General features: G+C 35.2%; 1 protein-coding gene across 1 annotated transcript in view; it reads left to right on the forward strand.

The window, feature by feature from the left end:
• The window catches only part of SYT14 (synaptotagmin 14), a 102533-nt gene that overhangs the window by 3643 nt on the left and 74594 nt on the right, over nucleotides 1–24296 (forward strand). The window contains exon 2 of the mRNA XM_072948244.1: nucleotides 828–1043. Within this exon, the coding sequence (XP_072804345.1) occupies nucleotides 828–1043 (216 nt within the window). The remainder of the gene's footprint in view (nucleotides 1–827; nucleotides 1044–24296) is intronic.

Raw genomic sequence — 24296 nt, forward strand, 5'->3', positions numbered from 1 at the left:
ATATATCATAATTTACTTAAGTTAGGCCCAGTGATAGACTTTCAGGTTATATTTTATTTTTGTTTTCTTTTGCTATTAAACACAGTGTAGTAAATTGCCTCAAATACATATCATTGGTCACCTGTTAATTATTTTCTTAGGCTGAATTCTTAGAAATGGAATTGATAAATTCCTAGAAATGGGTAAAAGACTATGCAGATTTCAAAGTTTGATATGTATTACCAGATTGCTCTCTAGAAAAGTTGTACCATTTATAATTCCATCAATAGTATATGTCTGTCCATTTTTTTGTTCTACTTCTAGCATTAAGGATCATCAGTTATAAAAATTTTGGCTAAGGAAATAGCCAGAAATGTTTCTTGTAACATGAATTATTTGAATCAGATCCATGTATGTTGGCAATAGTTTTGACTTTCTTTGTGTGCTACTGATGCTTTAAAAAAATTGTGTAAGAGGGCAAGCCCTATTATTCATTTTATCTGTACCACGGTTGGAAAATCCCTGTGACTAACATTATATAATTAAATATATGAATCAGTTTTTTTGCATAAAAATATAAAAATCTAAAGCTTGGATTTCTTAAATGAAAAAATTATATTTTTCTAAAGCTGAAAATTCAGATTATGTATATATGTATATATGTTTATGTGATTTCTGTGTATGAATGTATATGACTATTACATATATAAGCATTTTCTGTGTATGAGTATATATGACATATTACACATATAAGCAAGCATATAACATATGTGTATGTAAAACTATAGCAAGTTCATCATATTTTATTGCCTTAAATTTTGATCTGCTTTCCTTGTCATTCTGAATAGATAATTCCTATATGGACAAAGATGAACATGGTTCATCCTCTGAAAGTGAAGATGAAGCACTGGGTAAATATCATGAGGCCTTATCGAGAACACACAATTCCAGACTACCAATGACAGATTGTAGACAAAAGAACTATACTTGGGAAACAAGACAAAAGTATAGTCCTCTATCTGCAGAGTATGATGGATACAGTAGTGAAGCATCAATAGATGAAGGTAAGATAGGTTAATTATTTTATTTTTTTAGATGTTACACTATAATATTTGATTATTGCTCAAATTTCTAGACATCTGTGGTTGCAAAATAAATAAGGGATAGCACATACAATAGAGTCTCATTTCTGGGAATATAATTTATTCAAAATCAAATTTTGGGGCTCAAGCCAAAAACCAAAACTAAAACCAAAACACCCAAAAGCAAAACACCAAATAATTTAAATACAGTGGTAATTCTAGCTCTCTTTTCACAATGAACATATGCCTAGCAATCATGAGATGGAAAATGTAAATCTGCTGTTGTCTCAGAAGGAATCAGTTCCTAAATACCTGTTACAGGAACTGATACAGTGTAAGAATCTCACAGTGTTGAATATGATTCCAGTGTGTAAAGGAACGCCTTTTCATTCAATTTGGCCCTGAACATGAGCCAAAGACTTCATGTGGCATGCAGCAGAAGAAAAAGTGATCTGTTCCATATAGGAGGAAAAGCTGTCTGAGATAGATTTATTGAGAGCTGGAGTACTGTTTTAGATCAGTGTATTTAAGAAAGATTTAACTGTTGTAATAGAAGATGAATTGGAGGCTTTAAGGGAAACTTAAGGAATTTTTCAAGGGTTGTTTTGTCTCTAACTGATTTTTGCCTGATGTGCTGACATTGAAATTAGAACTCAGTGTATGTAGAAGATATATGTCCACTCTCATATGTTTTTATATCTCTAAAATAGAACTGAAAAAGGTTTTGCCATTATTTAAAGCATGTTTATTTCCACATTTAAGTAAGTTGTTCGAGTGCTTGATATAGTGTATGACTGCTCCTAGTCATTATTATATTTATGCCCAGATATGAAGAAAAGAGCAATCAATATATCCTATATAGCACTTTTAATATTGTATCAAACCCAAACTAACCTTAACTGTGGTTTGTGTTTTGGGGCCTATTACCATCGATGACTTTACCCCAGCACATACAGTTATCAAAGTTGCTAAATCATCTATTTTTGTATTTGACTTAATGCTAACAAGGGCCTGAGGTACCTCGCTTTTATTTCTGCTAGTACACAAGTACAGTGAGAAATGAATCAAATAAAGAAGGCTCATTATGAGATGCTGGGGAAGAAATAAAAAATATTAGACATGGATTCTACCCTCAAAAATACCTTTATTAGTACTAGAGAAAATAAGATGTGCTTACAAACATAACTAAATAACACAAAAGCAATAAAGCCAGTCTCCAACTTATGTGTAACTTGACCCGTGAATAGTAGAGCAAAAGGAGAATGGGTTCGGAAACCTGATCCTTCCTTGTTCACATTCTGGCTTTAGGACTTAACATATTAGCTGTGAAACCTTGGGCAGTGTAGTTAATTGTTTTTAGGGGTTTTTTTTGTTTTAATTGTCTCTGAATGTGACTAACACCTTGCTAATAGGGTTGTCATGAACGTTGAATAATACATGTGGCAGTTTATAGCATGGTGTCTGGCACCTGATAGCAGTCCTCGTAGTGACATGGTAGTCATGGACAAGGGTGGTGGAAGCAGCGAGGGTGGCGATAGTGTGCAGTCATGAGCAAGCCGGAGTGTGCAGTCCGTTGCCCTGGACACTTCCCTTTTTGCAGCTTCAGTTGAGGGTTTTGTTTTTCCCCACTCACTCCTTCTGCCTCACCCCCTACATTTCTCTGCTGGCTTGATTGCTTCCTCCCTGTAGTCCTGTTATCCCGGTGTGGCTCTGCAGTCTGCGGGAAAAGCGGTGAAGAGAGAAGTGTAAGCTCAGTGGCCCTTCTGTCCCTGCCCTCCCCTCGGGACCTGGTGCAAGTGTCCGGAATCACCCTCTCATTTCATTTTTCCTATGTGTTTAGGACTCACTCATACTTTTCTACCGTTTCTACTCTAGATTATTTGATAAAACATTTAGGGTAGATTGATTTTAGGTGTTCTAAAGTTAGATTTATTTATTTTGTAAACAATTGTTGAAAGTTTTTATGTGCCATACTAGATCTTGTGCACGTAAAGATGGATTAAAAACAAGCTTGTTTTTGTAGCACAGGGAAATATATACAACATCTTATGGTAGCTCACAGAGAAAGGAATGTGACAATGAATATATATATGTTCATGTATAACTGAAAAATTGTGCTCTACACTGGAATTTGACACAACATTGTAAAATGATTATAAATCAATAAAAAATGGTTAAAAAAAAAAAAAAAGCTTGTTTTAAGAAGTCCCCAAACTGGAGGAGGAAGACCAGTGAGTACATGTGTAATATCGTATATGTGGAAAGAGGTCTGTTAGCTACATGAGCAAAGTAATGTGGAAATGCAGAGGAGGAGGTGACTGAGACTTTGTTTGGGAGCTGGGAAAATGGAGCAGTCTCATGCAGTCTTCCCAGGATAGGTGAACTAGACCTGAGTGAGAACAGTTTCACCAACATGGAGTGGTGATTACATGAAAGCAGAGAAGAGTGTGTCTCAGTGTCCTTAACGTAGGATCTGTGTTTGGAGAAAGAGCAGGTAATAGGATTGACTGCCATGCTTAGGAATTTGGATATTGTCTTACAGGAAATGTAGAGTCCTGGAAGGTTTTTAAGCTGGACAGTGACACTTTTAGATCAATGTATTTAAGAAAGATTTAACTATTGTAATAGAAGATGAATCGGAGGTGGGAGCTACTGGAGGCCAAAGGACCAGTTAGATAAACAGTGATGGAGTCCTCATTAGCAATGTTAATTTAGGGACAAAGAATTTGTAAATTGAGGGATGGATGGTCGCAGTATATCTTGGTGAATGACTGAATGTGTGCAATGAATAAGGAATTCAAGTTGTTTAATTAGCTTAGAGAGCATAAGGACAGTAAGTTTATGGAAGGAGATAATTTAGTGTCAGTCATGCTGAATTTGAGGAGTCTGTGGAATACCCAGTTAGAGATGGATATCCTTATTGTTAAAATGGTGTCATTGGGATTTTGGATGGGGAGATGACCAAGTGACAAAGTAAGATAGCAAGAGACTAAGAAAATGGTTTTTTGTACCATAGATTATTCCTAATTGAAAGATCAGAGATTGCTATAAGTCCAAAATAGATTCAATGGAGTAGGGGAAGAACAGGAAAATTTGATTAGAGAGGGAGATTTCAGAGCTCCAGATCCTAGAAAAAAGCAATTTCAAGTGATAATAAGTTCTGAACATACCCTGAGACAGAGATGCAGAAGTATATATAAAGTGCTAAAAGGTTTTAAGGAATGGAGTGAAATACCATCCATTGGGGAAGATATGAAAGAGCCTCCATGAAAATGGCAGTTGGGCTCAGTTTTGAAGAATAGATAGAAAGTTGGTGAAAAGAATGAGAAGAGGTATTTTAGATAGAGGGAACTTCATAAACGCCAAAGTACGAAATGCTCAAATGTAGGGATTGTTTCAGGAACAGAGAAAAGTCCTCTTGGCTCTAACATAGGGGTGCGTGTGTGTGTGTGTGTGTGTGTGTGTGTGTGTATGAAAATGTATGTATATATGTATATGTACATATGTTTATTATATGTGTGTGTGTGTGTAAAGTAAAATGGAGAGATGAGGTCTAAAAACCTGGAGTGCCTCCTTGAGTAGAAGTTTGTTAGCCAGCGAAAGCTCACTCAGAGTTTTTCATCAAGGAACCATGGTCCCGGATATGCTTCAGAAAGAATAATTTAGCAACAGGAAGGCTATAAGAAAAGATACCAGTTAAGGAGGTCTTTGGAGTCATCTATGTGGGAAATGGTAAAAATCTGAGTTATAGTAGTGGCAATAGGAATGCAGAAGGATAGAAGAGACATCATAGAGGTACGACTTACTGGATTGAGGAACTGAATGTATTTGGAATATTAGAAAGACGTAAGGAAGTATCAAAGATGACACTGGTCTCCAGCAAGTATGACTAGGAGAATGATGAGATCATTACTAGAAATAAGACATCCAGAGAGGGATCTATTTCTTCTCTTGGAAGGTGAGGGGGTAGAGAGAGAAAGGTGGTTTTATATATACAATAAGGCAGGATATTTAAGCAGTTGGAAATGGCTGTGGATCTTGAAATCATGAATGGAGTTTGAGAGAGGGTTTTTCAGATCTCATATACTTAGAGACTAGAAACCAAGGGGACAGATTAAATTGATGAGGGAGAATGTAAGGAGAGAAAAGATAAGAGAATCATTTCCTTTCATTAACAGAAAATTAGGGGTGTCACTTAAACAGGGAAGAGAAAGTAAGAGCAATAAAGTGGAGAAACAGAAAAATGTTGTATTTCATCAGCCATGGAGGGAGAGTTTTGAATGCCTCGGTGGAGAGATTGGGGAAGATGAGAATTCAAACGAGCCCCTTTGTCCAGTAGAAGTTGATCAATAACTGTCAGTTTCAGCTTTAGCAGTGGGAACAGTAAGTTAGGTTGAAGGTAGTTAGGAGAGAGTAAGTGGAAGGAAGTGTGCATTTGCTCCCTGCACTTTCTCACCACTTACTCTCTTTATCAGCTTTCAGAGTCAAGAAAGAAAAGTAGTTGAAGGGGTTCACTTTCTCCCTCCACCCCAACAGTCATAACCCTCCGCTGGTGTATATTCGGGAACGAGGGAGATTTGCTTCTAATACACATTTGAGTCTCTGCCAGATGGTTGTGCCTCTGCACAGTTGACTCAGGAGAAATACTGCTCCCTTCATAGCTAGTCACTGAAGAGGACTACTGAGTACAGTTCTCTTGTAGAATCTGGTTCATTTTCCAGAGGTACAAGTAAAGGGAACAGTAGAGTAGGTCCCTTTACTGCTCTGGCCCTTTATTTTGCTTACTATTCTGCAGGTTTATAAAGATCAGACTTAGCGAATGTGAGTTGAGGTAACTGAAGGAAATTACAAGGTGGGAGGAAAATATTTTTAAATGTACGTTTTTTACGTGACACGCTGTTACCTCATTAGGGCTCATAAGGAACCATTAGCCCATTTTTCAACACTCTGAATAATTCTAGTAGAGGAGCTTTGGAACAGCCAGTACTGGAAACATCTGCGAGAGCAGAGAGGGTCAGGGAGGGCCTGGGTAGGGATTAGGAGAGACCAGTGCAGGAGGGCTTTCTGACCAGGTTGTAAGAACTACCATTCATTGAGCTCCTACTATGTGCCTGACTCTGTCAGTCTCTGTACACATTGTGGTAGATAAGATTATTTCCGTTTTACAGGAGTGAGAATAGATTTTAGATTGAGTAAGTAACTTGTAACCTAAGGTCACACAGTAAGTTATAAAGGCTGTACTTGTCAATGTCAAGTCCACTGCAAAATGAATGTTATTTAGCTTTTGTTAGGCCATTACTGCTACTGTAGTATCCTCTCTAAGTCTGTTTCATTTATACTTAACCCCTTCAATTGGGTCCTTTAGAACAGTTTAAATATTATAAATCTGAAACACAGATGCTCTAGAAGAAGTAAGAAAATGTGCTGGCGTGTGTTTGTTGATCATGTTTTCTCCTCTAGGTGGCCGTGTTCATCTTCCAGTTTTGGGAATACAAAAGGGGATCATATCTATAAGACATTTTTCTAGGAAAAATAAACATTAAAATAACTTACTAAATTTCTTTTTAACAATTTTAATTTTTTTTACTGTGTTCTTAAAATGAAGTGAATTTTTTGATAATCCTCTCATTTTAAAAAGATTTAAGAGTTAAATAGTAGGTTGTAGTATCTTGTTTAGCTAATAAGATAACACCAACCTCTGAAATTCCATTCATGCTATTTTGTACTTTCCATTTTTATATTAGATAGAAGACACCTATTAAAGCCTATTAGATTTTTTATAGAGAACAAACTTAGTGTAAATTTACTAGAATGTTTTTCTGTTACTTACAGTTTTTCATTCTTAGTTCACCATAGAGATTACCAGGCTATATTTATATATTGTGGCATAGGTATATTATTAAAATCATATGATTTTTTTTTAGGTGAGTTAATTTTAAATGCTATTACAAAATAATTTCCAACATCACTTATGTCTTAAGGTATACGTAGCCCATATATGTATACACCCACACTTGCCATTCTCTTTCTTATGACTAACTACATCACAAGCTACATGCTGTTAATTTTGATGTTATCTTAAAATTAGGGGCATTAAAACATTTCTTTACTCCTTTTATTTAAATGTTACTTTTAAAATAATTTAACACTCCAGAGTAATAAATCCTTTATGTTTATATTTTAAGTGCATTTTAACTGCTTTATAAACACTATTCTGTTGATTTTTACAATTTCTATGTGAAGAGGGTAAGTACAAAAAAATAGTGTCTGTATTTTCCAGAAGCCATTGACACAAAAAGTTTTAGTGTCTTAAAACAGTAAAAGTTTTATGTATTACATGATTTATTAAGATTTTTGGTAAGTTTTTTCTTTGACTAAAACTTTTTGCTCATGAATGTTTCTCCTCTGAAGAATTCTTTTGTGTGTGAGTCTGTGTATGTGAGTCTGTGTGTGTGTATGTGTGTGTTTAAATATGACCAATGTGAAGAAAAATTCATCTTGAAGGTTTTTCTTGCATCTTTGTGTTTCGGAGTTCTTTTTATGTGATGAGATCAATTATTCCCAGGAGTGTAGAATTCATTTATAGTGCAATTTTTGTAGGCCACCTCTGACCTACCTATAAGATAAGATGCCTTTGTGCAATTTAAAGGGACAGCCTGCTGGGTGGATTAATTAGAAAATGGCACCATCTTTCAGCAGACACTACATTGTGAGAATACAGTTCAGTGAGTAGATGCCACGTATCTAAGAAGGAAAAGGCATCCCTTCCTCCATGTGTAATATTTAGCAGACCCAATGGACACTGTATTTAAGCAACCCCTTCAGCCAGGTTCTTTTTGCAGTGCACAGACTACACAACCATACACAGTGGTCCTAAACACCTGTTTTTATATACTTCCAATCTTAAGCTGGTAGGATTTCTCTGTTTTCTGTAGTGAATCTATATAGGTCCCTCACAATTTTTTTGTTTGTTTGAGATACTTGTCTAGTAGTGGAATGATAGAAGTTAAATCACAGATATTAAAGATACCCTTAACTGGTTGATTACAAAACCGACACCCAGAGACAGGGAACTTTATTAAGTTCATACAGTTCATTAGTGGCAAAACTGAGGCTCTAAGTGTGTATACCCAGAGAACAGGTAAGTTTTTTAAAAAAGAACTGTTCAGCAACCATGTGAGTAAATAAAGAGAGATACACTGTAAATTGAATATGGGCTCTGTCCATTACTAGGGGTTCAAGCATTTCTGAAAGTGAAGGAATAATGTTGACAGCAATTTTTCATAATAACCCCTTCAGTTGGGCCCTTTAGAACACTCTGTCCTCCACAGAGGCAGCCCAAGACCCTGGTGGCCACATAATCACCTTGATTCCTGCAGCCACAATACCCTGGCACCCAGCATCAGCCTAATTCTAGGTCTGGAATGAACACGATGAAGAAAGGGATACAACCTTGGGTTGCTTCTGGGCGGAACGATTGTGCATGGGTGGCACTTAGGTTCAGTGTGACTACTCAGGCCTCACTTGCTTCAGCACTCACCTCCTTTAGGACAACGCACACATTTAAGGGCAGTGGAGCCTGACCAAACCCAACTCTCAGGGCTTCTACTTTGAGAACTAGGGAGCAGACCCTGTCCCCCACAGGGCTGTGACAGTAACAGAGCAAAGAGGAGGACCTGTACAACATCCAGTGAAGGCTCCAATCACCATTCCAGTCATACCGCATATCAAGGGTATAACAACTGAACACTGAGGAAAGACATGCTGACATCCATACCAGAAAAAGTCCTCACACCAAAAATACTGGACTCACATGGTCTACATAGGGATGCTCCTGCATAATAGCAGCCTTTCAAGACCACAGTAGATAACTGGTTTACCTAAATTCATAGTGACAGAAAAATTTAAGTAAAATGGAAAAGCAGAGGAACTACTCCTAATTAAAAGAACAAGATAAATCTTCTGAAAGAACAAATAATAAAACAAGCCTCTTTAGTTTCTTAGACCCCAGGTTCAAAAAGGAGATAATGAAAATAAAGGAATTAAGAAAGATTATCAATAGAAATCCAGATCACGGTAACAAGGAACTAGAAACTATAAAGAGGTATCAATCAAAATTAGACAGCTCAATTGCTGAGATTAAAATTCAATTTAGAAGCTACGAGTAGCAGACTAAATAATGCAGAAGAATGAACAAGTGATCTGGAAGACAGAATAATGGAAATCACCCAGTCAGAACAGCAGATCAAAAGACAAATGAAAAAAAAAATGAAAACAACATATGAGATCTATGGGATAATATAAAATGTGCCAACCCATGCATAATAGGGGTTCCAGAAAGAGAAGAGAAAGAAGGGGATTGAGAAGTATATTTGACGAAATGATGTTTGAAAACTTTGTTTCCAGCCTAAAGAAGGAAACACGTATCTATGCATAGAAAACACAGAGGGTTCCAAACAAGTTGCCAAGCTGACTCACACCAAACATATCATAATTAAAATGACAAATGTTAGAGGATTCTAAGGGCAGCAAGAAAAAAAGAGTAAGTTACAGGGGAATATCCCATAAGGCTATCAGCTGATTTCTTTGCAGAAACTTTGTAGGCCAGAAAGGAATGGCATGATATATTCGAATTTCTAAAGGGGAAAACTTGCAAGCTAGGATACTCTATGCAGCAAGATTATCATGTGTATAATGGAAGGAGAGAGAATTTCTCAGACAATAAAAAACCCAAAGAGTACAGCAATACTAAACTTAGCTTAAAAGAATTATTAAGAGCAAATAGAAGCAAGACTTTATGGGAAAGTGAAAATCACAATAGGAAAGACAAATATATACTAAGGATTGACAATCACTTACATAAGCCAATACATAGATTAAAAACAGTGAAAAAAAATCTGTAAAAGCTTTATAACAACAATGAATAGCAAAAGTAAACATGAGGATGTGAAATAGAACATAAAAAATCTCAAAGTGTGGAGGAGGAGAGTATAAAAATGTAGATGATTGAGAATGTGTTTGAACTTAAATGACTATCAATCTAAAGTAGGTAGGTATAGTTCTGGGTTAACATACTTGAAAACCACAAATCAATAACAAACAATAGATTCACAAAAACCAAAAAGAAACTAACTCAAGCATAATACAAAAGAAAGCCATCAAACCACAAAAGGAAACACAAAGAAAAAGGAAATAAGAACTACAAAATCAACTGTGGAAAAAAGTTTTAAAATGGCAATAAATACATACTTGTCACTAATTTCCTTAAATGTCAGTGGGCTGAATGCTCCAATCAAAAGAAATGGAATGGCAGATTGGATATAAACACACACACACACACACACACACACACAAACAAAACCTACAAAATGGTACCTCCAAGAGACTCACTTTAGGGCAAAAGACACACACAGATTGAAAGTGTGGGGATGGAAAAAGAGGTTTCATGCAAATGGAAATGACAGAAAAGTGGGCAGAGTGATATATAAGACAAAATAGACTTTAAAACACAGTCCATAAAGAAAGAAAAAGACACTATCCACTGATAAAAGGAATCAATACAAGAAGTGAATATTGCACTTGTTAACATATATGCATCCTCTATAGGAGCATTTAAATATATAAAACAAATACAGACAAAAAGGGAGAAATTGATAGGAATACAATAATCCTAGGAGACTTTAACACCCCACTAATATTAATGGACTGATCTTCCAGACAGAAAATCAGTAAGGCAACAGATATGTTAAATGACACAATAGACCATTTGGATTTAATTGTTATCTGTAGGACACTGCATCCAAAAAAACAATACACATTTTTTTCAAACACACAGGAATATTCCCTAGGATAGACCACATATAAGGACACAAAACAGGCCTCAACAAATTTAAGAGGATAGAAATTATTTCAAGCATCTTTTCTGACCACAATGGTATGAGACCAGAAATCAACCAGAGGAAGAAAAATATGAAAAAATGATCATGTGGAGGCTAAACAATATGATACTAAAAAACCAATAGGTCAACAGTGAAATTAGAAAATACCCTTGAAACAAACAACAATAAAAACACAACCTTACAAAATCTATGGGATGGAGCAGAAGCAGTTCTAAGAGGGAAGTTCATAGTGGCACAGGCCTTCCTCAAGACGCAAGAAAAAATTTAACCTAAGCTACCACCTAAAAGAATTAGAAAAATAAGAATAATACCCAAAGTCAACAGAAGGAAGGAAATAATAGGGAGAGAGGAAATAAAATAGAAATCAGAAAACAATAGAAAAGATCAGTAAAGCCAAGAGCTGGTTTTTTGCAAAGATAAAATCGACAAACCTCTAACCAGGCTCACCAAGAATAGAGGACCCAAATAAACAAAATAAGAAATGAAAGAGGAAAAATAACAACTGACACTGCAGAAATACAAAAATCATATGAAAATTCTATGAGTGGTTACATGCCAACAAATTGGACAAATGTATAGAAACATACAGCCTGCCAAAACTTAGTCAAGAAGAAGCAGATAATTTGAACAGACCAATCACTGAAAGAGAATCTGTAATAATAATGATGATGGTGATAATAATAATAATAATAATAATCTCTGCAAACAAAAGTTCAGAACTAGGTGGCTTCACAGGTGAATGCTACCATACCTTTAGAGAAGACTTAACACCTATCTTTCTAAAACTATTCCTAAAAACTGCAGAGGAAGGAACTTTTTTAAAATCATTCTCTGAGGCTACCATAATCCTGATGATACTAAAACCAGACAAAGATACCACAAAAAGGAGAAAATTACAAGCCAATTTCACTGATGAACACAGATGCAAAAATTCTCAACAAGATACTGGCAAAATGACTCCAACAATACATTAAAAGGATCTTACACCATGATCAAGTGGGATTTATCCCAGGGATACAAGGATTTTCAATAGCCACAAGTCAATTAGTGTGATAGACCACATTAACAAATTGAAGAAGAAAAACCATATGATCATCTAATTGGATGCAGAAAAATCTTTGATAAAATTCAACATCCATTTATGATTTTAAAAACACTGTCCAGAAAGTGGGCATAGAGGGAATCTAAGTCTACATAATAAAGGCAATATATGACAGGCCCACAGCTAACATCCTACTGAACGGTGAAAAGCTGAAAGCATTTCCTCTAAGATCAGGAAAAAGACAAGGATGCCCACTCTCGCTACATTCATTTAACATAATTTTGGAAGCCCTGGCCACAGCAATCAGAGAAGAAAAGGAAATAAAAGGGATCCAAATTGGGAAAGAAGTAAAGCTGTCACTGTTTGCAGGTGACATGATGCTATACATAGGAAATCCCAAAGATGCTATGAGTAAACCAGTAGAGCTCATCAGTCAATTTGGTAAAGTTACAGAATACAAAATTAGTATACAGAAATTTGTTGCATTTCTATATATTAACAACAAAATACCAGAAAAAGAAATTAAGAAAACAATCCAATTTACCATTGTATCAAAAAGAATAAAATACCTAGGAATAAATCTTCTTAGGGAGGCAAAAGACCTGTGCTTTGAAAACTATAAGACACTGATGAAAGAAATTGAAGATGACACAAGCAGATGGAAAGATATACCATGTTTTTGGGTTGGAAGAATCAATATTGTTAAAATGGCCATACCACTCAAGGCAATCTACAGGTTCAGTGCAATCCCTATCAAATTATCAATGACATTTTTCACAAAACTGGAACAAAAAATTTTGAAATTTGTATGGAAACACAGAAGACCCCAAATAGACAAAACAGTCTTGAGAAAGAAGAATGAAGCTGCAGAAATCATGCTCCCTGGCTTCAGACTAAACTACAAAGCTACAATAATCAAAATGGTATGATACAGACACAAGACCAGATACATAGATCAGTGAAACAGGACAGAAAATCCACACACTTATGGTCGATTAATCTGCAACAAGGGATGTAAGAATATACAACAGAGAAAAGACAATCTCTTCAATAAGTGGTACTGGGAACTGGACAACTACATGTAAAAGAATGAAATTAGAACATTCTCTAACACTATATACAGTAATAAACTCAAAATGGATTAAAGACCTTAATGTAACACTGGGTACTCTAAAACTCCTAGAGGAAAACACTTAGGTAGAACACTCTTTGACGTAAATCACAGCAGTATTTTTTCTCCTAGAGTAATGGAAGTAAAATCAAAAAAAGCAAATGGGACCTAATTAAGCTTAAAAGCTTTTACACAGCAAAGGAAACTATAAACAAAACACAAAGACAATCTACGGAATAGGAGAAAATATTTGCAACCAGTGAGACCAACAAGGAATTAATTTCCAAAACATGCAGGCAGCTCATTTAGCTTAATATAAGAAAAACAAACAACCCAATCAAAAAATGAGCAGAATACTGAAAGGCCCGTTTCTTGAAAGAAGACATACAGATGACCAACAGGCACATGTTCAATTGCTAATTATAAGAGAAAGCAAATCAAAACTACAATAAAGTATCACTTCACACTGGTCAGAATGGCCATTATTAAAATGTCTACGAATAATACATGCTGGAGAGGGTGTGGAGGAAAAGGAACCCTCTGACACTGTTGGTGGGAATGCAAATTAGTGCAGCCACTATGGAGGACAGTATGGAGGTTCCTTAAAAAACTAAAATGAGAGTTACTGTATGATCCAGCGATCCCACTTCTAGACATATATCCAGAGAAGACTCTAACTTGAAAAGATACATGCACCTCAGTGTTCATAGTAGCACTGTTTACAATAGCCAAGACATGGAAGCAATGTAAATATCCATCAGCAGATGAATGGATAAAGAAGATGTGTATATATGTATATAAACACACACACACACACACACACACACACACACACACGATGGAATATTACTCAGCCATAAAAAAGAATGAAATAACGCCAGTTACAGCAACATGGATGGACCTAGAGATTATCATATTAAATGAAGTCAGAGAAAGACAAATATCATATATCACTTACATGTGGAATCTAAAAAAATGTTATACAAATGAACTTATTTACAAACTGGAAATAGACTCACAGACAAAACAAATTCTGGTTATCAAGGGGCAAAGTGGCTGTCGGGGGAGGGATAAATTAGGAGTTTGGGATTAGCATTTATGTACTACTGTGTATAAAACAGATAAACTACAGGGGCCTGTTGTGTAGCACAGGAAACTATTCAGTATCTTATAGTGACTGGCAGTTGAGAAGAATGTGAAAGGGAATATGTATATATGTGTGTGTGTGTGTGTGTGTATATATATATATATATAAAACAATCATTTTGCTGTACACCTGAAACCAACACAACATTGTAAATCAACTATACTTCAATTAAAAAAATTTTAAGACAAAAAAACTACATCAAATAGGTAAGCAACAAGGATTTACTGTATAGCATAAGGAAGTATGTTCAAATATTTTGTAATAACCTGTAACGGAAAGTAATTTGAAAAAATGATATGTATATATAACCAAATTACTTTGGTGTACACCTGAAACTAACATAATATTGCAAATCAACTGTACTTTAAAAAAAATTTAACCTGTTAGAAAAAAAGCTAAATGTTCTCTGATCTTGATCCCTTCACCCTTTCTCAGAGGCAGCCATTATTATAAGCTCGGTGTGTGTCCTCCCAGTCCTTGTTTTCATACTTTGCATACCCACGTAATGGTTCGTAGAAAGTATACTTTTTTGTGTGTTTTTAAACTTAACATCAGTGGTTGCATCTTAGGCCCACCGAAGGTATAAAGTACCTTTTTCCCTTGGGGGAAGAAGAGTAAAGTAGACAAGGAGTAAAGGGAAGTCAAGAAATACCAGTTAACAGAGCAGCTGGGTAAGATCAGAATCTTTCCTCATTAGACTCTAAACTTCTTAAGATGGGAGACTGAGTCTTACCACCTTCCTCCCTTCCTCTCATACCTAGTGTCATCTAATTAAAGCCATTAAGTAATTTTCTTAGGGTGGATTTTTATCTTGAAGGCTTAGTTATTTTATGTTAATTTACAGTTAATGGACCAGTGGAAGATTCTTTACAGTTAGAAGTTTCTAAATTATCATTTGTCTTTCTGGAAAAAAAAAGAAGTTAAACAGGAAAAAGGGAGAAAGGAAAACTTAATCAGAGTAAAACATGAAATCATAATTGTTTATGATGTTAACTCTTCATATATCCTCTCTTTTTTAAAGAAGTGATTCTGGCTCTGCTCAATTAAAACTCCATCACCAAGAAATGTAAATAGTTACAGATGAGTACAGGAACTGAAGAATGTATCAGTGTTATATTGGTGTCTTATTAGAAACTTTATCGTGGCGACAATATTAAGAAATGGATTAAACTTCCTAAACTGTTTTCCCAGTTTGCTCTTCCATTCTGCATAATATATGTGGTACAAACTTAAGTAGGCATTTGCAGTAAGTTTATTCCTGTATTCTCTAAACTTGTTCACAACACTCTTGAAATTTTAGCACTTTTTTCTTTAAAAACGAGTTTGCCGTGTAACTGAGCCTCAGTGTGGGGAGATCACTCAAATATCCTTTCTTTCCAGTTTCTGCTGTAGCACAAGATAGAATACAAATGAGTTAAGGGAGAAAAAAAGAAAGCAGTTATGACAGCAAAAGTATGAACCAAACTGTTTAGATGACAGTGTCAGAAGGACATGTCTTATTTGTCCCATATTCGGGCAGATATTAATCATGGTTTGAATTTGTGAAGCAAAGGGGAGAGACCTGAGTGCATGCTAACTTTTATTGGGCAGTGGGGGTAGACTGTGAACGTTGAATCAGAGATATGACTGTACAAATTATACATCATGGCATGTAGGTACTCCTGCTTCATTCGTGTGGAGTAATTCCTGAGCTGTTTCAAAGAGGTAAATACCAACTTAATTATCAGTTTTTGGTGAAGTGAAATTGAGGTTCTATTTTAATTTTAAAATCTTGAAAAATCTCTCATCTAAGCAATCTTGATGCGAGGCTCTCCTTTTGAGACTTCCTGCCTTTGAGAAAATAAATTACATTGAAATCTCTGATGCATGAATCAGAAATGACCTTGAGAAGCTGAGAAGTGTTTTGATGCCCTGGCATATCGCTTTCCTTTTGCTTGGTATCTACTCATAAGGATAAAGATTTTCTTAGAAAATTTGGTTCTCTTTAAGTCTCTGAGGTGTTCAGGGATGCCATTAACCAAAACTAAGGTAAATTCAATGAATTTAGAGAATTAGTATGGTAGTTACTTAAGGCCTAGATAGTTATGAAGAAAGTTCTTTTCTTTCTTCAGTTTAAACAATCTTTCAGTCATTGTGCCTTGTCTTAGTAGTTAAAGAGGAAAATACGAGATTTTGGTCATTGGTAACCTTGGAAATGCTTCTTTAAGTGTAAATTTAATTAAGCATCAATGATCTATGAGGAAAATATTTATAAGCTAAATCTTCCTAAATTTCAATATGAACAGCTTTTTCAAGAGTATAGATTAAAGTATTTCTGTAGTCTGAAAATCTCTACTTTTACTATGTAGATAAAAGGTTAATTACAGTTCCATAAATAATGTCAACTATAATATATTGAATGATTACATGGTAAACACTATTCTAAGCACTTTACATAAATTGACTCTTTCAATTCTTGCAATAATCCTAAGAGACAGCTGCTGTCAGTGTCCGTATTTTGCAGAGGATACTGAAGCACAGTGAGGGTGAGCAACTTGTCTAAGGTTATATAGCACCTGTGTGAGAGCTGGGATTCAAGTACAGTCACCCCTCCGCAGAGCTAGTGCGCTGAGCCTCTCCACTGAAATACCTTTGTCTTCTCTGTAACTTTTACACCCACATAAATCCTTTTGCTGCCTTTATTGTGTGAGTAATACATATTCATTATAGAAAAGTCAGAAATTACAGATGAAGAGGTAGGAAAACAGTTACTCGTATTCCCACTGTGAGAAAACCATCACCTCCATTTTCTTGTAACCTTTCATAGATATTTCTCTTTACATACATATTTTTTAATCAAAATGGCTTCTTCTCTGCATAGTGTGTAGTAATTTGCTTTTGTTCCATTCAGAAATTTAGCTTTCCTTGGCAATATATATACTTCAACAACATAAATTACACAAATTGTGCAATATATTATTAAAAGGGTGTACCATATTTATTTAGTAACTTCCAGTTACTGACATTTAGTCTGTTTCTTTTTTTTCCTTATGGATAAGGTTCTTAATAATTCCTAAAACTTGACTTCCTTTCTACCATGTTCTTTGACGTTTTCTGTTCTTTCAAAATTCTTACTTGAATTGCACTGCTTAGGGGAGCTTTTTTCATTCTACCCTTATGTTTTTGACAAGAGGTCTGTATGTGATTTGTGTATGTTCTGTTTTGTATCATGCTCTGAACAATTCAAGGTGCAGTACGTTTGTAAGGGCATCATAGTAACTCAGAGATAATGATGTTAAAAATATTTAACAACTAGTATGATAATATAAACTAATACATGAACCACAAGTAAATAAAATTGAGCATATTCATTCATTTTATTCTCTAGCTATCAGAGTTTATCTGTTACAAAACTAATTACTAAGTGGTGTAAGTTGTAGGAAAAACTATCAAGTTATTCTAGTAATTTCATTCTAATTTAATTATTTTTAGAAATTGTTGTAGTGATCTTCTGTTTGCTGCTACGACTAGTTAAATGATACGCTTTTCTGAGCCATTATTTGACATTGGGAACAAATCTCAAACTCTTCTAGTTATTTTCCCATTAAATTTGTAGTCATTAGTTGACTTGTAGTCTTGATGACTAGAAAACTTTCTCTTAATAGTAATGATACTGTTTATGATACAGGCTTCTTTATCAACTTCTGCTGAACCAAAGAATGACATGAAAATTTTTCTATTCTGTATAATGCTGACAGATTTTTTTTATATATTCACTATCTCTAGTAACATTAAATGCACAAAAATAATTTATTGGAATGCCATATCCAGCCCTTCAGGATAGATGAAAGAAAGAGGGAGAGAAAGAAAGAAAAAGAATGAACTTGGGTTCTCTTGTTGAGCTGCCTCTGTTTGAATCCTGATTCTGCCATCTTCCTCTCTACACTGATATTTTCTTATCCAGTAAATAGACATGATGATAATAAATATAATACTAAAAGAGCTAATGTGTGTTTGTAACAGTGTCAGTCACTGGACAAATGATAGGTAAGAGTTAGCTGTCATTTTTAGTAATGAAACTAATGTTATTATGCTAGTGTTGGCCAGGCATTCAATGAGTATGTGAAACTCAGGAGAATATTAAAAAGGGGTTCCCTATCCTGGGCATTTCCCCAGCCTCATATTGCCAGGCTGCCATGAGCTCTGTCCCGTTATGGGAGTGCTTGCGGTGCAACACCAGGACAATGCCTGCAGTGACTTCCATTGCCCCCTACTCCTTTCAGAGCCAGTCATATAGAGGCTGCAGTTACCATACAGAGTGATAGCCTGGGTAGACCAAATGGACATTGAGCATTTGTTTGCTGGAGGGCCAGTGCCAAGACTGTCTCCTGTGATGTCTGTGGGAACATTTCAGGATAGGGATGGAACACTGGGTGCTGAGGCAGCCTTTACCCAGGGCTCCCGAGGGAGCCAGACAGGAGGCCTTAGGTAAAGCCTGCAGAGCCCCTGTGGTATCCAGGAGGTGGAACTTGTGGTGGCTTTTTGCCAGGCGCCAAACCGGTCTCAGGGAAGTTTCCAAATGAGGAAACCAAAGCTGTGCAGGAACTGTATGGTTGAATGTCCACCCTGAGCTGATCACTGATGATGGTTTCATTACTAGTGAAATAGATAAAGCCCAATAATTTACCGAAAACCGTTTCCTAGGGGAAGTATGTGTGTGTATACAATATATGAATGCTTAATATCTGCACTGCTGTTGAGAGATCCCCAGCATATATTAAGTGGGGGGAAGACAAGCGAAGTGCAGGAAAATGTGTGCACTGTACTACTTTTAATGTAAGAAAAGGAGAATATGTTTGGATTTGCTTATATTCAAAAAGAATGGAAGGATAAACAAGAACTTTAACACAGTTACCTGGGAGGGACAGAGTCAGGGAGGGAGTTGGGTAGAGGGGACCGGGGTGGAAACTAGACTTCTTTGGCAAGCCTTGTTTTATGTAACTATAAAACAAAATTAAATTTAAAAACACATACCCTGAGAACCAAAAGCACAGTGAGAGAAAGGAACTTAACCACATATTCAGTTAGCTTAACCGTACAGAGGGGGATGTTCAATTTTTTTTTGTTAAGTGAAAGTTGAGTTGGTAGGAGGACCTGCTGTCATCCGAAGGGCGTATCAGATGAGTTGTCTTATCTGTAGTGGTCACAGTGGGGATAGGAGGGAGATTCGAGATATATTCTGGAATGAAGATTAATGAATTTTGGATTCAGTATGGGGATGACAGAAAACGGGAAATCTAGGCTAGATCCCTGGGCTTTTGACTGGTCAATGAGTATGGTATGAGAAAGACTAGGATAGGAGTGAGGAGTTTGCGTACATGTTAAGACAATTTTGACACACCCACTTAAAATATCAAGTTGATAGTTTGCTGTATGAATCTGATTACTGAGAGGAAAGTTCTGGACAGAAGATAGGAATTTGGAAATCGTGACTGTATAGATGGTATTTGAAACTAGGGACTCTATTTTATTTAGCTTATTATCTATACTGTGATCAAATCTGCCTCGCAGACTGTTCCAGATTTTTTATGAGGACAGTATTGACAAAGTGAATTTCAGTAATATGTACACTGGAATGTGTTTTTTTTTTAATCTTGTAAAATATTATATAATTTTTGTATTGGATCTCAATTTAAAACAGTTCCCCCTTCTCTGTGGACTGGCGCTAATTGGGGTGAGGCCCAGCAGTTAATGTCTGTATTTCATGATCTTACCCCCGAGGCTGTGGTTGATTGATCCAGTGTTCTAAAGAGAATGTGCATAAACGTCCACTTTTGGGTCCCGTAGAGGAATCCTGGTTCATGCCCCCTTTTAGGGCTTAGTTTTTCAGTCATTTTTTTTGGATCACGTGACATATATCCTTTTTCAAATACGTTTATATTCTTCAGCTTAAAGTAGCTCTAGTTGGTTTTTTTGCTAACTAATACAGAAATGTACGTAGGGACCCTTGTGTTTTACTCTCCAAAGCTCTGTGTTGAATTTAGATAAGTTTTGAGGTCCTTTAGAAGTTTCACCTCAGCTTTTCTCCCTGTTTAAGCCATTGCTGACATGTATCCTTTTGTGAAAAACTTCTATTGCTTGAGACAATATTTTAGAGAGTCAGGGTCATAAGAATCTTTTGTTTCAGTTTTGAAACTTGTCAGGGTGCTTCCTTCAGCAAATGTGATAGATTTATTCTTTCTGGACCTAATATTAAAGATATCTTGCTGCTTAGACATTCTCATTTTCAAGATAAAAGTATCTTAAAAGTTTTCCCCTTCTTTGGGATTTTCAGAAAGTGATTCTCTTTAATAATAGTACATATTCTTATCAAATATATATATAATATACATTTTCCATGTATTTAGATTTTAAAATTGTAGAAACTGCATACATTCAGTTGGAAGTTTCTAATACAGTGAAAACTGTGGAAGTTAATCTCATTAGTGTGAATTAGTCCACAAAATATTTTTCTGCTGTATTATAAAATCTTGTCAAAGATCTGTTTATTCAAAATAATGCTAAATACAAAGTAAACGCTTTTCCCAAATTAATTAGATTTCTGTAAAAAATATGAGATACTTTGAATGCAGTTAATTTATTTCAGAACCTTACATTTTGAATTACTACATTTTAAATTTTGTGAGTTTAGTATACTTTAAGGGAGAACATATTTTGTATGTGGAGGGTAGTGGGTGGGTTTGCATTCAGATAAACTTTAAAAATAGAATAATTTTACCAGCATTTTTTGAAGGAATATCCTTTCCTATGAGATGAAGACTTGAAAAAGCTTCCTCTAGCTATTTCATGTCTCTGAAGAATTATAAAGTTACATCAGTAAACAAAAGGGTTTTTGTCAAATGAAGCACAACTTACCTTTCTGAACTTCAGTTTAGAATGGCATTTGGATGAGATCTACCCTCGTAATAAAGATCTCCTATTGTGTTCTTACCACACGTACCCAAAATAAAACAAAAGTTTTAAAAAGGTGGGGCACGAGGAAGCTTTTGGAGGTGATGGATATGCTTATTACCTTGATGGTGGTGATGGTCTCATGGGTATATGCACATGTCCAAACTCATCAAGTTGTGTATGTTAAATATGTGCAGTTTTTTGTGTATCAGTTACATCTCAATAAAGCTATTAAAAGAAGAAAATTTTTTTAAATAGCATAGCATTTAGAGGCAACATTTTGGAGGTGAACTGATCAGTATTAACTACTAGACTCTGTATATGAAATCAAATGAAATATCAGGAAACAAATATCATTATAGGAAGAGAAACTAGATTTTGTAAGTCTTTAAGGGAATATTTTATATTCTTTGTTTCTGTTCTAAGTAGAACATTTTCCAAATGACTTTAGAACTTATAAATTTTTGAAAATTATCATTATATTCTAATTAACCCTCAAATCCTTAGCAAATTTTATTGCATGTTTTGTTTGTCCTTGGGAAATACATTCTTTTGTATCTTGTTTGATAATATAAATGACAATTATGTACTCATTTCAAGTACATAATTCAGTGATTTTTTTGGTAGTAAGTTTACCAGGTGGTACAATGATCACCTTAAATCATTTCAAGAACCTTTTAATTCTCCAGAAAGACCTCTCATGCACTATTACAGTTAGTCCTAATTCTCACCCTCAGTCTGAGGCAGTCACTAATCTCCTTTCTATAAATTTACCTGTTCTGGACTTCTCATATAAACAGAATCATACAGCATGGAGTCTCTTGTGTCTGGCTTCTTTCACTTATCATAATATTTTTGAGGTTTATCTCTTGATATAGATGTGTCAGTAGTTCCTTTTTATCGCTGAGTAGTGTTTCATTGTGTAGATACACCACCTATTCTGTAGCTGTTGATGACCATTTAGTGCATTTCCAGTTTTTGACTATCCCTAATAATGCTGCTGTGAACATTCACATGCAAGTCATTGTGTGATTGCCAGTAAGTATGCTAGGATCTTTGTGTTTAACCCATTTAATCTTCACAACAACTCTATAGGTCAAATAGTAGTATCAGCCCTAATTTACAGATAAGGAAACTGTAAAATTACATGAACATCATACAGCTGGTGAGTGGTGGGCCCAGGTAGGTAACCCCTTTCATTAGTTTCCAGTTTGTCCTTCCTGTGTTTTGTTTTGCAGAAATAAGAGTATGAGTTTTGTTATTTCCCCTTTGTTGATATATAAAAGGTAGTATACATAAATGTGTGTATGTATATATTTATATATGTGTGTGTGTATATATATATAAATTTTTCTCTTTTGCATCTTCCTTTTGTCGCTTAATGTATCTAGGAAATGATTCTATGTGAGGTCATAGAGTTCATCTTCCTTCTTTTTCACTCTGGCAGGATACGCTTGAATAAGTATATAATATATTCAACCAGTCTTCTACATATAAAAAAATAACTTTGAGACTACTTTCTGTACAATATTAATATCAAATTTCTTTGAAAGACTAATCAGCCTTTCATCTGTTATTTTGTTTCCTTATACTTAGTATGGTTGAGACTACTAACTATTTTAGTTGTTTGTCTAGCAGATTATTGAACGTTTTTGTTGTCTGCTATATATGCTAACTTTTGGACTCTTGTATATGTATAGTCAAATTTCTTGGTTGGTATTCTGAACTGCAATCTATCAGAAATACTAAAACTAACAAAGACTTACTCAATTCTTTTCAAGGTCTTACTTGTTAAGTTACTCTTTAAGAACAGTTTATTTGAATACTTAATTACAGAATTTTTAGTGTATTCAGGCTTTTGGCGCCCCCCGCCCCAATGGTAAACTGTTTAGAACCAATTTTAGGTATTAAAAGCTTCCTAAGCATAGAAAAGATGGCATTCTTAAGCAATTTAAAAAATAAAAGAGTTGACAGGCAGGAAGCATTATAAATGGTTAGGGGTCCATTTAATAGTTTGCTCATAGGAAATTAAAGAGGTATATTAATTAATTAAGAATAGTTCCACCTGTGTATTAAAAATTTATGTTTCCTTTTTAAAAAATTCCAATCCATAATATGTTACCTTTAAGTTATAGGCTTGCCATTAAATGCCAAGGTCATTCTGCTATTTTCTCCACTTTTTTTTTTTTTTTACAACTTCTAGTATTGCAATTTTATACAATATCTGCTACATGACTGCAGATTTTCTACTTACGTTTATTTATACAATAAAGACATTAGATTAAAGATGATCAAAGAAGGCCCAATTACATCAAAACATGGAAATTGGTATCCATACATAAAATTTCATTTTTTACTTAACTCTTCTTTGCTCTTTTACCACAGTGCTTTATGCCACAGTATTTTTTGGAATACCTGCTGTGCTATGCACGTATAGAAAAACAGCTTTTTAAGAGAAGATGAACTTCTTTCTCCTGAGTCTGAGAAGCAGCAAGTGGTTGTGTGTGGCTGGTGTAGTCGCAGTAATAAAATAAGAGGCTGAAAAGTTGTCGGTTGGATCATTTAGGTCTTCGTGCCTGGGCTAAGCAATTCAGCTTTCTTTTCAGCAATGAAGAGCCATTATAAGATTTTTAAATAGGAGCATTACATGACCTGACATTTGTTCTAGGAAGATAACACTGCAGAGTCTATGAAGAGTGGATTTGAGATGTGAGAAATTAGAAGTAGGAAGATAAGTTAACTCTTCAGGCAAGAAATTTTTATGGTTTACTTCAGCAATATTAGAATCTTGTCAAGTAGCTAAATGTAGCAATTCCTAGCATTCATTAGGAAATTCTGTGGATTATGTCTATAGAATGAGTGCTTACACATTCAACCTCTGGTACCAATCTCATTAAAACCTAAAGCCATTAACCATTACTCTAACCCTGGTCTTTATCATCAGAGCACCTTTTAGTTTTTATGAAAGTAATTCATGTATGTAAGTACATTAGGAAATCAGCAGTCTTCTTTTCCGCTTTATTTTCTCGTTTTGGTGTAGACTGTATCTTCCAGAGTAATGTTGTATTGGATGTGAGCTTTTTGAAATGCTGCACCTAATGAAAAT

This window comes from Vicugna pacos, chromosome 23, assembly GCF_048564905.1.
Source record: "Vicugna pacos chromosome 23, VicPac4, whole genome shotgun sequence".
In the NCBI taxonomy this organism is placed as follows: Eukaryota; Metazoa; Chordata; class Mammalia; order Artiodactyla; family Camelidae; genus Vicugna; species Vicugna pacos.